Raw genomic sequence first — 14,821 nt, 5'->3', positions numbered from 1 at the left:
TAGCTTAGGCATCAACATGAGAGATGACAATGGCTTGCAGCCAATTGCTGACTGGGATGGGAAACTAGATTTCAAGAAACCTGTTGAAGAAATAATAGGTGGTAAAAATCATGAAGGAGACAGGCAAATAAACTATTGAAATTTAGTAGTAGATCAGGAACTTCAGCTCTGTGGCAGGCAGCTGTTTTCTTGGGGGAAGTGGCCTTGATTCACTGAGCTGGTCTTATCATCTGAAAAATGGAGGTGATAATGGAACATACCTCAGAATTGTTGTTAGGGTGATGTAAAGGTTTTGGCACAGCATCTAGTACACAATAAACATTTAATAAATGCTATCCTAGCCCAGGCGATTGCTCAGTGGTTGCCTCAGCCCATTGATGGAAGGGTTGTGGGCTCGATTCCCGGTCAAGGGCACATACCTCAGTTGCAGGTTTGATCCCCTACTCTGGTCCGGGCACATAGGGTAGGCAACCAATCCATGTGTCTCTCTCACGTTGATGTTATTCTCTCTCTCCCTCTTCCCTACCCTCCATTCTCTTTAAAAATCAATGGGAAAAAATATCCTCAGGTGAGGATTAAAAATAATAAAAATGCCATTCTAGGAGCCAGTCAGCTAAGTCCTAATTCCATCTCTGCCATACTCACTGTATGGCTGTGTTATCTTGGTCAAATTTAACCCTTTGCATTTTTGTTTACCCATCTGTAAAATGGGCTATAATACCAACCTTATATGGGTCATGAGGATTAAGTAAATAAATACGAGTAGTGAAGCATTTCGAATAATGTGGCACGTAGCAAGAAATGACTAAAAGGCCATTACTATTAATAGTATATTTTTGCCATATTTCATAACATCTCCCCCCATTAGCATGCGCCTACCCCATTTTGCGGATGGGAAGTCTGTGGCTTAGAATAAGGGGGCCTCTCCTCCAGGACGCGACACCCTGCCTGCAGCGGTCCTGCTAGCAACCTGGGAAGGTCGGGATTCCAGCTGGGGACCCCGCCAGCCCCGCCCGCGCACTGCCTGGCGGAACCTTTAAGTGTTGCGCTCATGTTTCCAGCCCGGACGCGCTCGCGCAGCTGCGCCGCGCTTTAGAGCTACTCCCGGCAGCCGCGCCCCCTTACCCGAGGGCGTCTCCATTTTGGCTGTGGCTGGAAGCAGCCGGAGCGAGTGGATTATCGGTGCGGAGTCATCAGTTCCCGGAGGGCCGGTCGGCTCACCGCACTTCCTCACTCCCTTCCTCTGCCCGCAGAAGCCGGGGGCACGCATGGCGGGCTTGGAGGTTCTGTTCGCGTCGGCGGCGCCGGCGATCACCTGTGCGCAGGACGCGCTGGTCTGCTTCCTGCACTGGGAGTTGGTGACGCGCGGCTACTACAGCGTGGGTGCCGGCGAGCAGGTACGCCACGGAGCGGCTCGGAGCTAGGGCGGAGGGGCGAAGGTGCTCTCGGCCCAAACCCATAGGACCGAAGGCCTGGTGCAGGGCTCTGACCTTCCCCTCTCCCAGGTCTCGGTTTCACGGCACCATTGGTACAGACTGCGGCTGGGGAGGGGCTCTGCTGCCCCAGCTCAGCTCAGAGCACCTCACAACACAGTGTGTGGAAAACCCACGGTCAGAAACTTGCTTTCAGCACAGCCTGCCAGTCTCCGAGGCCAGGACTGTGTGGGCCTGGCACCGAGACGGGGGTAGCCCCCCTGCGCACGCCTCACCCACTTGGAGAGTCCGCTAAGTTCCTTCCCACACAGTCGGGGCGGGGAGGCTGCCCTCATACTGTACCGGGGTCCCCACCGGATAGCGGGATCTAAGCACGGGTGTCGGGGTGAGCGTGGACCTACTCAGCCCTTGTCAAGGGCCCTTTCTTCACGCCTCGGCCTGGGCCCAGAGAGCTCACACCCTCCATCCTTTGCAGACCACTCGCTGCTGTCGTCCCCAGCGCAGGCTCTGGAAAACCAGCACCTCACACCCGTACACACGCGCGTGCGGGCCAGGGAAGGCTTCCTCCCCACAGCTGTCCCTACAGGACCAGCCCCTCCTGCTCTCCCACCCTCCCCTCTGCCTCCGGGGCCGTTATCCCCACTGAGCCCCTTGTGGTTAACTCGCGTCGCCTGCCCCTCCCCTGGGACTCTCATCCTGCACATCAGCTTCCTGAGACCTGGGCCTGGCCCCCTCCTGCCCCTTTATTTTCCTTCTGCTCTTCCAGAGAGAACACCTTCCCTGCCGGGCTTCCCAGGCACACACACTCAGAACTCCAAGACCGCTCCCGGTTCCGCTCCTCCCCCGGGCAGAACCTACGCCAGCTCTGGGAGCAGGGCCCCTCCCCTCTTGCGTCCAACAGTGAGATGTTGGACCCTGCTCTCACTGCTCGCTGCTTCAGTTCTCGAGCTCGCGAACCCTTTTTATTTCTCAGATGTACATCCAGAGTCTTGAACCTTTCCTCTCTGCCCAGAGCTTCGGAATCGTTCCCCGAAGGTGGTTTATCCGCCCTGAGCGGGCAGGGCCAGGTCCTTCCCCACATCCCTGGCTGCCCCATCCGCTGTCTCTTAGAACTAGTGGCCAGGACCACCACCCTCCTCTCACACTTTACTCCCAGGACAGGAAGCAGAAGCACAAGAACTGTCATGGGTTTCTGGGCCTCTCCCCCCGACCCCCACTCTACCACCAGATCTCAAGTTTCTCACGGGCCCCCCAATACACACGTAGCTTCCTTTATTCCCACCTCTAGGTTCACACATACTTCATCCCTCGTGTGGACTCTAGGGCTGGTGATACGACGGAAAAGAAGGGCCAATCTCTCTCTCTCTCTCTCTCTCTCTCTCTCTCTCTCTCTCTCTCTCTCTCACACACACACACACACACACACACACACACACACACACACACACAGCAAGAGCCATTTCTCCCTCCCAAACGCCTCTTTGTGGCCTGTTTACCCTGCACTTCAGACCTTGGGACAAGGTGGAGACAGTCCCCACTCGCAAGAGTCCCGTTTCCCCTTTCGGTGTATAGTCTCCCCAGCATCTCCTCACCTGCCCCACTCCAGCTTTCTCATCTTTAACACTTTCACTTGCCCTAATCATTTCATTTCAGTCTTTCCTGGGAACTTCTCCCAGAAAGCTGATGTGTGGGATAGAACAAGGAACAGTGGGATGGGAGAGGGGAGTTAGACTTGGTCATGACCTTGGAGCTTCCCCCACCTCTTTGCTTGTCTTTCAGATCTAACATGCCTGCCCTACTCTCCTTATCTCCTGCCGGCTAGCTACTGCTTCTCTAACGCACTGTCAGAACCTCTCTCCCCAGGAGCAGGTTTTTGTTACAGAGGGCCTGTGTGACTCCCTTTTCTTCTCCCCACGTTAAAAAGACATGTCAACACTGCAGATCTGCTTCTACCACTCGTCCCTCTCGCATCCTGTCAGCAACTCTGATTCACTTCGACAGCTTAGGTTATTGCCTCCTTCCAGCCAGCACCATCCCCTTTGCCATATACTCTGGACCCCAAAATTTTCAGGTGAAATGATCAGAAAGAATATGATCTCATTTTAATACTGGTTTTAGAGAGTAAATAAAAGATCCTTAATTCCTGAAGGTCCATCTAGTTCCACTCTATTCATAGTGCTATGTGCTGAGTTCATACAGAAAATGTTTCAGCTCCACACATCATAGGGGAGGCCAGGGAGAGTGGGAATGAGGGTTTCGGAAGGCACTGCCCACTGTTCACATGACTACCCAGTGCTAAAGTGTGCATGCTCTTGGATGGGATGGGTGTTTGTATTGCACGTTTGAGTATATTTCTGCTGTTCTTGGCCTCTCTTTTTTAACTGTCATTGGAGCTCAGGTTGCATGTGTCCTCCTCTCACTTCTGCTGAGTCTACTTCTTCAGAGTTGAGGCATCTTTCCTAGTAATTTATTTAAGAGGAGTTTAATTTTCTGGCCTGGGATCGGAAGACTCAGCAGAGACCAGTAGTGTCTGCCAAACTCAGAGGATGTGTGTGTGTTGCCTATCTAGCCACCTCCTGCTCCCCACCCTTCTTGAGTGATAAAAGAGAGAGGAAGGTCCCAAAAGTGTGTATGTGCTTGATTATATAATCTATTGGCAATTAAATAAGAAGCTAAATTGTCTCCTCTATTTGGTTTTGTCTCCTTTGGTACTGGGGAATTGTGTACGTAATACTTGATTAGAAGAACAATGCATTCACTGGCTTCAATAAAAAGCCAATATTTGAATTTGTATTTCTTTCTTGAAGTCAGTGCCATGCCTCATAAGAGCTTTACAGCTGTGTCAAGTGGCTTAGGTGGCAAGGGATAGAGATGGTCATAGATTTAGTTAGAAATATTGTTTTGTGTTGTAGTATGGTGAAAGAGAGAAAATGCCCAGAATGATCAATTTGAGTTTCTTTGGGCACATTTTAGCCCAGAGGCACTGGGATGAACTCAAGACCATTAAAGAAGGCATCCAGCCCCAGCAGTTTGCCTAAGGGGACAACTGCATTTCCTTTCTTGAAGTCAACCTGGTGGTTCTGGCTGGGAAAAATCTTCTCCAGCCATAGCCAGGGCAACCAGAAGCTCTGACTACCAAATCCAGCTCTGTCCCTGACTTACCGTGACTTTGGGCAATTCTCAGGCCCTGTCAGCCCTTTCTTAGATTTTCCTCCAAGGGAAGTAAACTACACAATTGCACTTTGGCTACTTTCCAGTTGTAGCTTTCTGGGAGACCTGATATTTGCTGTCAGGGCCTAGAGGGCAGTGAATGCCCTCTATATTTGGACTGATATCACTGGGGCCAGTCCCTCTCTGTCCCACCTGTTTTCCCCATATCAAGGCAGCCCTTGGGCTGAGGAACATCGGTTCCACTGCAGTGAGAGGCATCACCTCACTTGGCCCCAGGATTCTCTTATTCTGGAAGCCAGAGGTTATGGGATAGTGAACAGACTGAGTTACCTATATTCTAAGAAAAAATTCTGATGGGTTGCTATAGATCAGTGATGGCGAACCTTTTGAGCTCAGCATGTCAGCATTTTGAAAAACCCTAACTTAACTCTGGTGCCGTGTCACATATAGAAATTTTTTGATATTTGCAACCATAGTAAAACAAAGACTTATATTTTTGATATTTATTTTATATATTTAAATGCCATTTAACAAAGAAAAATCAACCAAAAAAATGAGTTTGCATGTTACCTCTGACCCGCGTGTCATAGGTTCGCCATCACTGCTATAGATGGAGGACATATATTCAGAGGCCCTTAACAGAACAAAGACAGATTTTTATCAAATTCTTGGCTTCCAAAATAAACCGTAAATCCACAATGCTAACCATGTTACAGGAAACTTAGCAGTTGGGATGAAGGGAGAGTTTCTCTTACTCACTTAGCAGAGTGATTTGATTAGTTTCACTTTTGGTTTCCTTTACTCTCATTTCTCTGCTTCAAGCCTGTGAGTTTCCTTGTCAGCCATCCAGGTTTTAAACCATGCCAGTTGCAACATCTTGACTTTTATTTGGAACTTCTCCCCCCATTGGATTCCTGAATATCAGGGGTGATCAGAGAGGCCCCCAATTCTCCACTCTTGGCTTCCCGCTGTCCTTGGGGTTGCTGGACCTTTGTCTTTTGCCCTTGTTCTTCATCTTTGGTCCCACTCTCTCATACTATATTCTCATGAATACAGATCTTCCCAGTCCACTTTCTCCATATTCAGCTGTATAAATATGCATCCATGAAAAAAAAATATTTTATGTGCATTTTTAAAATGTGTGCATAAATGTCACCCAGCTATAAATCTCATTTTTTCTTAACCTTTTTTGTCATACACACACACACACACACACACACACACACTGGAGGCCTGGTGCATGAAATTAGTGCACGGGGTGGGGGACCTCTCCAATCTGGGACCCCTCAGGGGATGTCCGACTGCCAGTTTAGGCCCAATCCCATGGATCAGGCCTAAACTGGCAGTCAGACATCCCTCTCACAATTCGGGACCGCTGGCTCCTAACCACTCACCTCTCTGCCTGCCTGTTTGCCCCAAACGGCCTCTGCCTGCCTGCCTGCCTGATCGCCACAAACTGCCCCCCTTGCTGGCCTGATCACCCTTAACCGCCTCTGCCTGCTGTCCTGATTGCCCCTAACTGCCCCCCCTGCTGGTTTGGTCACCCCTAACTGCCCCCCTCCCCCGCCTGCCTGGTCACCCCCAACCGTCCCCCATTGCCAACCTGGTCGCCCCTCACTGCCCACCTCTGCCGGCCTGGTTGCCCCACACAGCCTGCTGTTCGGTCAGTTCATCGCCCTCACTCGCCCCCCCCCCCCCCACCGGCCTGGTCGCCCCACACAGCCTGCTGTTCGGTCATTTGGTCACCCCTCACTGCCCCCCATGCTGGCCTGGTCACCCCACACAGCCTGCTGCTCGGTTGTTGCATGAGGGCATCCTAACAATTTGCATATTACCCTTTTATTAGTATAGATCAGTGGTCCGCAAACTCATTAGTCAAGAGAGCCAAATATCAACAGTACAACGATTGAAATTTCTTTTGAGAGCCAAATTTTTTGAACTTAAAGTATATAGGTAGGTACATTGTTATTAACCTAATTAGGGCACTCCTAAGGCTTAGGAAGAGCCACACTCAAGGGGCCAAAGAGCCGCATGTGGCTCACAAGCCGCAGTTTGCCGACCACGAGTATAGATTATTAGTATAGATTTTTAGATCTAGTTTGTTCTTTCTCACTGCTATATCATGCTCCTCTATGAGGAGATGTCTTATTTCCCCTCCACTTTGGTGATGAAAATTATTTGTCATGTCCTCTGTGCCTCTGTGCACAGGTTTTCTTCCAGGAGTGGAGGTCATGGCGTGTCAGCTCGCCTCATTGCACTGAATACTACCAGATTGCCCTCCAAAGTGGTTGTAAGAGTGGCTACCAGAAAGCAGTGTCTGGGGAGTCCTATTCTCCCCACACCCACACAAACACCTGACAAAAAGTAGAAATATGGATAATAACCAATCTGGGGTGTAACCTGGTATCTCATTATTTTAACCAGTGCTTCTCTAAGTGCTATTAAACAATCATTTATACACTGTTAGCTGCTCTTATCTTTTGCTTATTCATATCTTTTGCTAGTTTTTCAAGTGGGTTCACAACTTTTGTTCATTTCCAAGCATTCCCTTTATGTGCTAAATATTAATTCTTTTCATTTGTAGCCATGGCAGATACCTCATCCTAACCTGTGGCTGCCTATTTGTAGTGTCTGTTGTTGAAGAGAAGCTTTAAATTATGAATAGTCTCAAAGGCAGCACTTTTTTTCTTTTGTCAGTTTTGTTTTAAGAAATCTTTCCCCACCTGGAAGTCACTATATTAGTTCTTACTATAGAAATAGTTTGAGAACTGTTTTTCAAACTCTAGTGTATAAAAGGAAAGTCCTAGGGTTGCTAAAAAAAAAAAAAAAAAAAGGAAGGAAGACATCACAACTCTCAGTGATGTATTTTTCACCCACCAGGTTGGCAAAAATATTTAAATTGGACAATAGCGACGTTGCTGACCACACGGAGCAACAGGAACTCTTATGCTGATGGGATTATAAATCAGTACCTCTTTGGGATACAGTTACACTTTATCTTATAAATTAAAAGTCCTTCCCCCAGACATACTGTATGGAAATTTATCCACATGTGTAGTAGATGTGTACAGGAATGTTTATAGCAGTCTTTATAATAGCTAAACGGATAAACTGTACACACTCCAAATACCTACCAACAAGTGAAAGTGTAACTTGTATGATATTCATACAATGGTATGCTATATAGCTGTGAACTGTAGAGCAATGGAATGCTATATAGTGAATCAACTATAGTGAAATGCATTGACATGGATGAATCTCAAAAAACCATTGAATGAAAAAGGCAAGTGATAAATTGATACAATCTATATAAAATTCAAAAACATTTGAAAATTTTATTTTTAGGGTTGTGTGCATAGTAATACAACTATAAGGAAAAGTAAAGTAGTTTTTAGAAATACGGAGTAGTAATAACCCGTGAGGGGGAGGGGGAGAGCTTCATTGGGGGGTACACTACTCAAGGCATTAGCAGTATTGGTGATATTTTATCTCTTAAGCTGGTGGCAGATACATAGGTGTCCATTTTATAGTTCTTCTTTATCTTGTACATATGCTATATTTCGTATGTGTATGAAATTGTTCATAATTTTTGTTAAGCCACTACAGTAATCTGGAGGGGGGTACATTAGAATCTCTATTTTAGTCAACACTTTAGTGATCCTGTTGTAGATGGCCCACGTTCCAGACTTTTAAAAACACTACCTTAGAATTTCACAGATTTCCTTGAAATGATTGGCCTTATTCTTGGCAGAGGGATGGCGAGGAGATTATTGAAGCAAGGCAGATTCTTGACAGGTTCCAGTGCAGTGTGACAAAGGCAGTCAGAGACGAGAGAGGAGCAGGAGCGTGAGTCCAGAGACCTGGGTCCCAGAGCTCCTGACCCCTATGCCCTCATCTCTGAAGCAAGCAATGTGATTAGATTATAAATCCTTCATAGCTGTGTTCTGAGGTTGTAACCTTCCTCCTCTCAACCCTGGTGTCTTCTCAGCCGGTTCCCAGTGATAAGAAATCAGAACTGCTGCCTGTCGGATGGAACAACAATAAAGACCTGTACGTCCTCCGGTATGAGTCGAAGGAGGGGTCCAGAAAGCTCCTTATGAAGGCTGTCACTGTGGAGAAGAGCATGATCATCAATGTGCTGGTGAGTGTCTGAGACAAGGAGGGATCTGGTGATGAGAGTAGATGTGAAACCCATTTAACTGTATGGATGAAGAGCCCTAAACATTTGTGAAGCCTTTACCCATTGATTCTACTTCTGGATCTTTATCCTGAGGCAAGAACCCTAAAGATAGAAAGCTTTGTGCTCAAAGATTTTCACCACTGGTATGGCGAGGGTGGGGGTGGTGGTGAGGAGGGCTTTCCATGCTGGGGAATGGTTAAGTAAATTAAGATAAGTCCATTCGGTGACAATCTGGGAGGAAAAACCATAGCCCCTGGGGCGGGGGTCCTCAAACTTTTTAAACAGGGGCCAGTTCACTGTCCCTCAGACCGTTGAAGGGCCGGACTATAGTTTAAAAAAAAACTATGAACAAATTCCTATGCACACTGCACATATCTTATTTTGAAGTAAAAAAACAAAACGGGAACAAATACAATATTTGTATTTGCATGTGGCCCGCCAGCCGTAGTTTGAGAATCCCTGCCCTGGGGGATATTTTAGTTCTTTAGCTAAGCTTCTCTTCTTGCTGCCTGAAGCCTTTACATCTCTTGTTTCCTGTGCTGGGAAGCTCTTCCCCCTGTGAGGGCCTCGCAGGCATACACACTCTTCACCCTTTCTTTAGCCAGGCCTACGCCCTCTCTTAGTTCACTTCCTCAGAAAGCTCAGTCCTAACTACCTACTCTCACCTGCCAGAAAAATCTAAAGTGTACTTCTCTACTTGATCCTTTCATTTTCCTGCCTGGTACCACAATGTGTACTTATGTACTTATTCATGCTTTGGGTTAATGCTTGTATTCTATCACTGGACAGTGAGCACCATGAAGGCAGGGATTTTCTTTTTGTTCTGATTGTGTGTGTTCATGGAAAAGTATATTTTGGAGGTCTTTACATAGGAATGCATATACTAGTAGCTATACCTTATTCATTAATTTATTATGCCATATTCCATAATACCATAATTTATTTATCCTTTTGATGAACACTTAGATCTTGTATCAGACAAGGTTCTTAGTTTCAAACAACAAAATCCCTTCAGGTTAGTTTACAGATTGGGTTTGTGGAAGAATTGGGATAGTTTCCTTGATTATTGGAAGGGCTAGAAAACAGGTTCAAATCTGGGCTCCAGGATAGTGACCCAAACCATGCCATTGAAACCCCTGCTGTGGCCACCACAAGGGTGGTAGGGACTGGCCAGTACTGCCTGGCCTGGTGCTGCTTCTCCTGAGCCACTGATGCTGGAGCCCCTCCTTAGTAAGATGTCTGTCTCTTGCTCAGCCTGAGCAACTTGTGCATCTTTTTGGCTCCTCAGTTATATGCCTGTGCCCAGGCTGCAAAAGAGCCTAGGAAGTAGGTTTTCTGGGCTCTGCCTCAAAAAAATGATATTCCTAAATCAGAGAAGTCCCCAATCATTAGAAGGGTATTTCTTGTATTACAAACAGTCCTTACCTATGTCTCTTTGTGCACATACATGTTTCTTTCGCCCAGAAATAGTCCATCTCTCTCTCTTTTTTTCTAGGAATATGGCTCACAGCAAGTGTCAGATTTGACCCTCAACTTGGATGATTATATCGATTCTGAAAACCTGCTTGACTTCCACAGGTACTTCTAAGTGATAGCTTTTCCTGGGGGGTGAAGGAGGGGAGGAAAAGAGAAAGAGAGAGAGAGAGAGAGAGAGAGAGAGAGAGAGAGCGCGAGAGCGAGAGCGCGAGCACCAGTGGCCAGATATAAGGAATGGCGTAGAGATATCCAGAAAATTAAGGAAGGTTAACAGAAGGGTCTTTCACTCCTGGGCACAGTCACTTATCAGTTTTCTTTTCCTATTTTTAATTTATTTGAAAAGAAGACTCATGGGAAATATTACGTGAAATAAAATTATGCAATCAAGAATCCACAAGTGCTATAGTGGCTACGGAGTAGAGATGGAGCTGGGCCAAGGGGGTCATTTAGAGTAGGCTCCTGAGAAAAAGTGTCCCTAATCAGGTCTCCATTCCACCCCCAACATTTTTTTTTTTTAATCCTCACTGAAGGATATGCTTTTTCATTGATTCTAGCTGGGGGGGGGGGGGGGGACATTGATGTGAGAGAGAAGCACCAATTGTTTGCCTCATGCATGTGCCCCAACCGGGGATCGAACCCACAACCTGGATATTTGCCTAACCAGGTAGGGAATAGAACCTATGACCGTTCAGTGCATGGGAAGACACTCTAACTACTGAGGACACCATCCAGGGCCCAACTTATTTATTTAATAGACTATTTTTAGAGCAGTTCAGACTTCCCATGTACTTCCTGTCCCCTCCTCCCCCCTCACCCACACCCCCCACCCCCTCACCCCGCAACACGCACAGCCTCCTTCACTATCTGCATTCCTCACTAGATGGTGCATTTTTTTAAATGGATGAACTTGTACTGATGCACATTATCACCCAAGTTCCATAGTTTACTTCCAGAGTTCACCCTTGGTGGTGGTGGAGTATGTTTAGGTTTATTTTTTTCTTTTTATTTTGTTTATTATTTTATTACTTAAAGTATTACAAAGGGTATTACATATGTGTCCTTTTTTTTCCCCCCGCCCTTGACAATCCCCTGGCCTCCCCTACCCCCCAGTGTCTTATGTCCATTGGTTATGCTTATATGCATGCATACAAGTTCTTCGGTTGATCTCTTACCCCCCTCCCTCCTGCCCCCCAACCCTCCCCGGCCTTTCCGCTGCAGTTTGACAATCTGTTTGAGGCAGCTCTGCCTCTGTATCTATTATTGTTCATAAGTTTATAATGGTCTTTATTATCCATGAATGAGTGAGATCATGTGGTATTTTTCCTTCATTGACTGGCTTATTTCACTTAGCATAATGCTCTCCAGTTCCATCCATGCCGTTGAAAATGGTAAGAATTCCTTCTTTTTTACAGCAGCATAGTATTCCATTGTGTAGATGTACCACAGTTTTCTAATCCACTCATCTGCTGATGGGCACTTAGGCTGTTTCCAGATCTTAGCTATGGTGAATTGTGCTGCTATGAACATAGGGGTGCATATATCCTTTCTGATTGGTGTTTCTGGTTTCTTGGGATATATTCCTAGAAGTGGAATCACAGGGTCAAATGGGAGTTCCATTTGTAGTTTTTTGAGGAAACTCCATACTGTCTGCCATAGTGGCTGCACCAGTCTGCATTCCCACCAGCAGTGCACAAGTGTTCCTTTTTCTCCACATCCTCTCCAGCACTTGTCGTTTGTTGATTTGTTGATGATAGCCAATCTGACAGGTGTGAGATGGTACCTCATTGTTGTTTTGATTTGCATCTCTCGAATGGTTAGTGACTTTGAGCATGTTTTCATATGTCTCTTGGCTTTCTGAATGTCCTCTTTTGAAAGGTGTCTGTTTAGATCCTTTGCCCATTTTTTGATTGGATTGTTTTTCTTCCTTTTGTTAAGTTGTATGAGTTCCCTATAAATTTTGGAGATTAGGCCCTTATCAGATATGACATTGGCAAATATGTTTTCCCACGCAGTGGGCTTTCTTTGGAGTATGTTTAGGTTTATAAGAAACTGCCATCTCTCTTCCAAAGTGACTGTACCATTTTGCATTCCCAGCAGCAATGAATGAGAATTCCTATTGTCTCACATCCTTGTCAGCATTTGTTGGTGTTAGCAGTTCAGATTTTGGCCATTTTAATAGATGTGTAATGGTATCTCATTATTTGTCTTAATGTGCAGTTACCTAATAACATATGATGTTAAGCATCTTTTCATATGCTTATTTACCATATGTATATATTCTTTGGTGAGGCTCTTCTGGTCTTCAGCCCATTTTTAATTGTTTTCTTATTGTTGGGTTTTAATTCTTTATATATTTTGGATAACAGTCCTTTATCATATAGTATGTGTTTTGCAAATATTTTTTCCTAGTCTTGTCTTCTCATTCTCTTAATTTCTTATTTTTAAATTTACAACCCTACAGAAAAGATGGTTGCAGAAATATTACAGTGAACACTCATATACCCATCAGCTAGATTCACCAAATGTTTTTAACATTTTGCCCTATTTGCTTAATTTTTAGATGCTTTTTTGTTCTTGAACCATCTGAGAATTATTTCCAGACTTTATGGATCTTAACTCCTAAATATTTTAGCATTTCTCTCCTTAAAAGGGCATGCTCCTGTAACCTTAATACAGGTCATCACACTCAGGAGCTGTAACATTGATACATTAGTGTCATTTACTGCACAGCTCACGGTCAGATTTCTGCATTCAGCGCAGCAGTGTCCCTTTAAGCTAGCTAGTCTTTTGGTTTTGGGTTTGAGGGTTTTTTCCTTGTCCAAACAAGATCACACATTGCATTTATTTTCATGTCTCTTTAATTACCTTTAACCTAGGCAGTTTCTTAGACTTTTTGTGTGTGTGGCATTGGTATTTTTGAAGACTTGAGGTCAGTTGTTGTGTAAAATGTTCAGATTTCTTCCTCAGGATTGGATTGATCAGATTGTTTCCTCATCGTGTGATGTAGGTTGAACATTTTCCACAAGGACACTACAGACAGTCCTCGGGTTATGTTGGACTCGACGTACGTCGTTTCGTGGTTACGTCGCCATCTCCCACTTATTTATTAAAAAAAAAAAGTTCGTCATTTTGACATATGTACATAGGTGCTTTATGTTTTTTATTATTTATTTACCACAGGTAGAGGTCAGGAATTGTTATCTTTTAAATTTCATTTACTGTTTCACTTCATTACTGGTGTGTATGTGCTCCATGTGAGTGACGTAGGTGCTTATGTAGGTAGGTTCCGACTTGTGGCGAAAATCGCGTTTTGTCGCACTGTAGGAATGGATCTCCAATGTAACCCGAGGACCTACTGTACATGGGTGAGGCTGTGTTCTCAGTGTTTCACATCAGGCATGTCATGACGTCTGTCTCAGTTGATTTTGTTCAGTTGATCACTTCGTTAGGATACTATTTTCCAGTTTTCTTTGCAATAGAGGCATTTGTTTTTGCTTGTGTTTAATAAGTGATCTGTGGGATTATGCTAGCAGACTAAATAATCTGCTTCCCACTGGTCTTTCACCCAGTGGTTTTAGCATCTATCAAAGATTCTTGCCTGAATCTATTATTATTGTGATAATTATAAAATAGTTATTTTTTATTATTCTTTCTACATTTATTAGTTAGCATTTTTTAAAAAAAGTTTTCTATTCTTCTTGTCCCCTTTATTTTTAACTTTTAAAATATCAGTGCAGACTTACAGGTTCTTTTCTTTTCTTTTCTTTTCCAGAGTTTTAGTCCATTTCTGTCATTCTTTGCTCAAGTTGTTCCAGAGATGACAGCAGGAACCTCTTCAAGCTGCTTCCTTTGTCCTTTTGACATGTCCTCATCCTTCTTTGAGTGTTTTCATACTTTCTGGCACGATAAGAGTTCTAGTCTCATCTTGCACTTTCCTTGCCCCTGCCTTGAAATTAGCCATTTTTCTGAGGAACCATGATTTCTGTTCATAGGGAATATTATTTGAAAACCAAAATCTTCACCCTGAGTATGTTCATTAAGACTAAGGATGTCATTGCTTCCAGGTCTTCTCAGAGAATAGAGGTAGGCAGCTTTTTCCTTAAAGTTTGTTTGTCTTAAATTTCAAGCTAATACCTCTACTTTTTATCTAAGTCCATGGAATTCTTATTCTCTTATTCCATCCTTGTATCTATCTCCTTCTGTGGTGAGAACTCTGGTGCCCAGCACCACCAATATATTTACTTGTTTGTATTTGTTTGATCCTAAAATATACACCAATAGTTTCTGAACTGCTACATCAGAACCCACCAAGAACAAATCTACTAAGTAAAGTTTCAAATATGATTTCTTCCCAGGTCTTTTGTCCTTTGTGGGTATCCCACTGAGGATGTATAAAGTCAAGAGTATTATGTTCAAAAGGTACTTAAGTTAATGCTTGTCTTTCCAGTATAATGAAATGATCTGTTTACTATATAGTTTGTCCCATTTACTTCCACTTTATTCCATTTAGGGACTTTTTCCCCATTTTCATTGACCTCTTGGGGTTTTGGAGGAAGCCTGG

The 14,821-nt window shown here is 44.7% G+C and overlaps 1 protein-coding gene across 2 annotated transcripts in view; it reads left to right on the top strand.

Moving 5' to 3' along the window:
* The first annotated feature begins 1,112 nt into the window (after positions 1-1,112).
* PSMF1 (proteasome inhibitor subunit 1) overlaps positions 1,113-14,821 on the top strand; it is a 44,473-nt gene continuing 30,764 nt past the window's right edge. The window contains exons 1-3 of one of the 2 annotated variants that reach the window (XM_059705786.1): positions 1,113-1,397; positions 8,593-8,745; positions 10,280-10,362. In XM_059705786.1, coding sequence (XP_059561769.1) covers positions 1,269-1,397; positions 8,593-8,745; positions 10,280-10,362 — 365 coding nt within the window. In that variant the 5' untranslated portion in view covers positions 1,113-1,268. The remainder of the gene's footprint in view (positions 1,398-8,592; positions 8,746-10,279; positions 10,363-14,821) is intronic. The other variant, XM_059705784.1, reaches the window with a different exon arrangement.

This window comes from Myotis daubentonii, chromosome 8, assembly GCF_963259705.1.
Source record: "Myotis daubentonii chromosome 8, mMyoDau2.1, whole genome shotgun sequence".
NCBI classification, from domain to species: domain Eukaryota; kingdom Metazoa; phylum Chordata; class Mammalia; order Chiroptera; family Vespertilionidae; genus Myotis; species Myotis daubentonii.
This window is presented reverse-complemented; position numbering and strand designations above follow the sequence as displayed.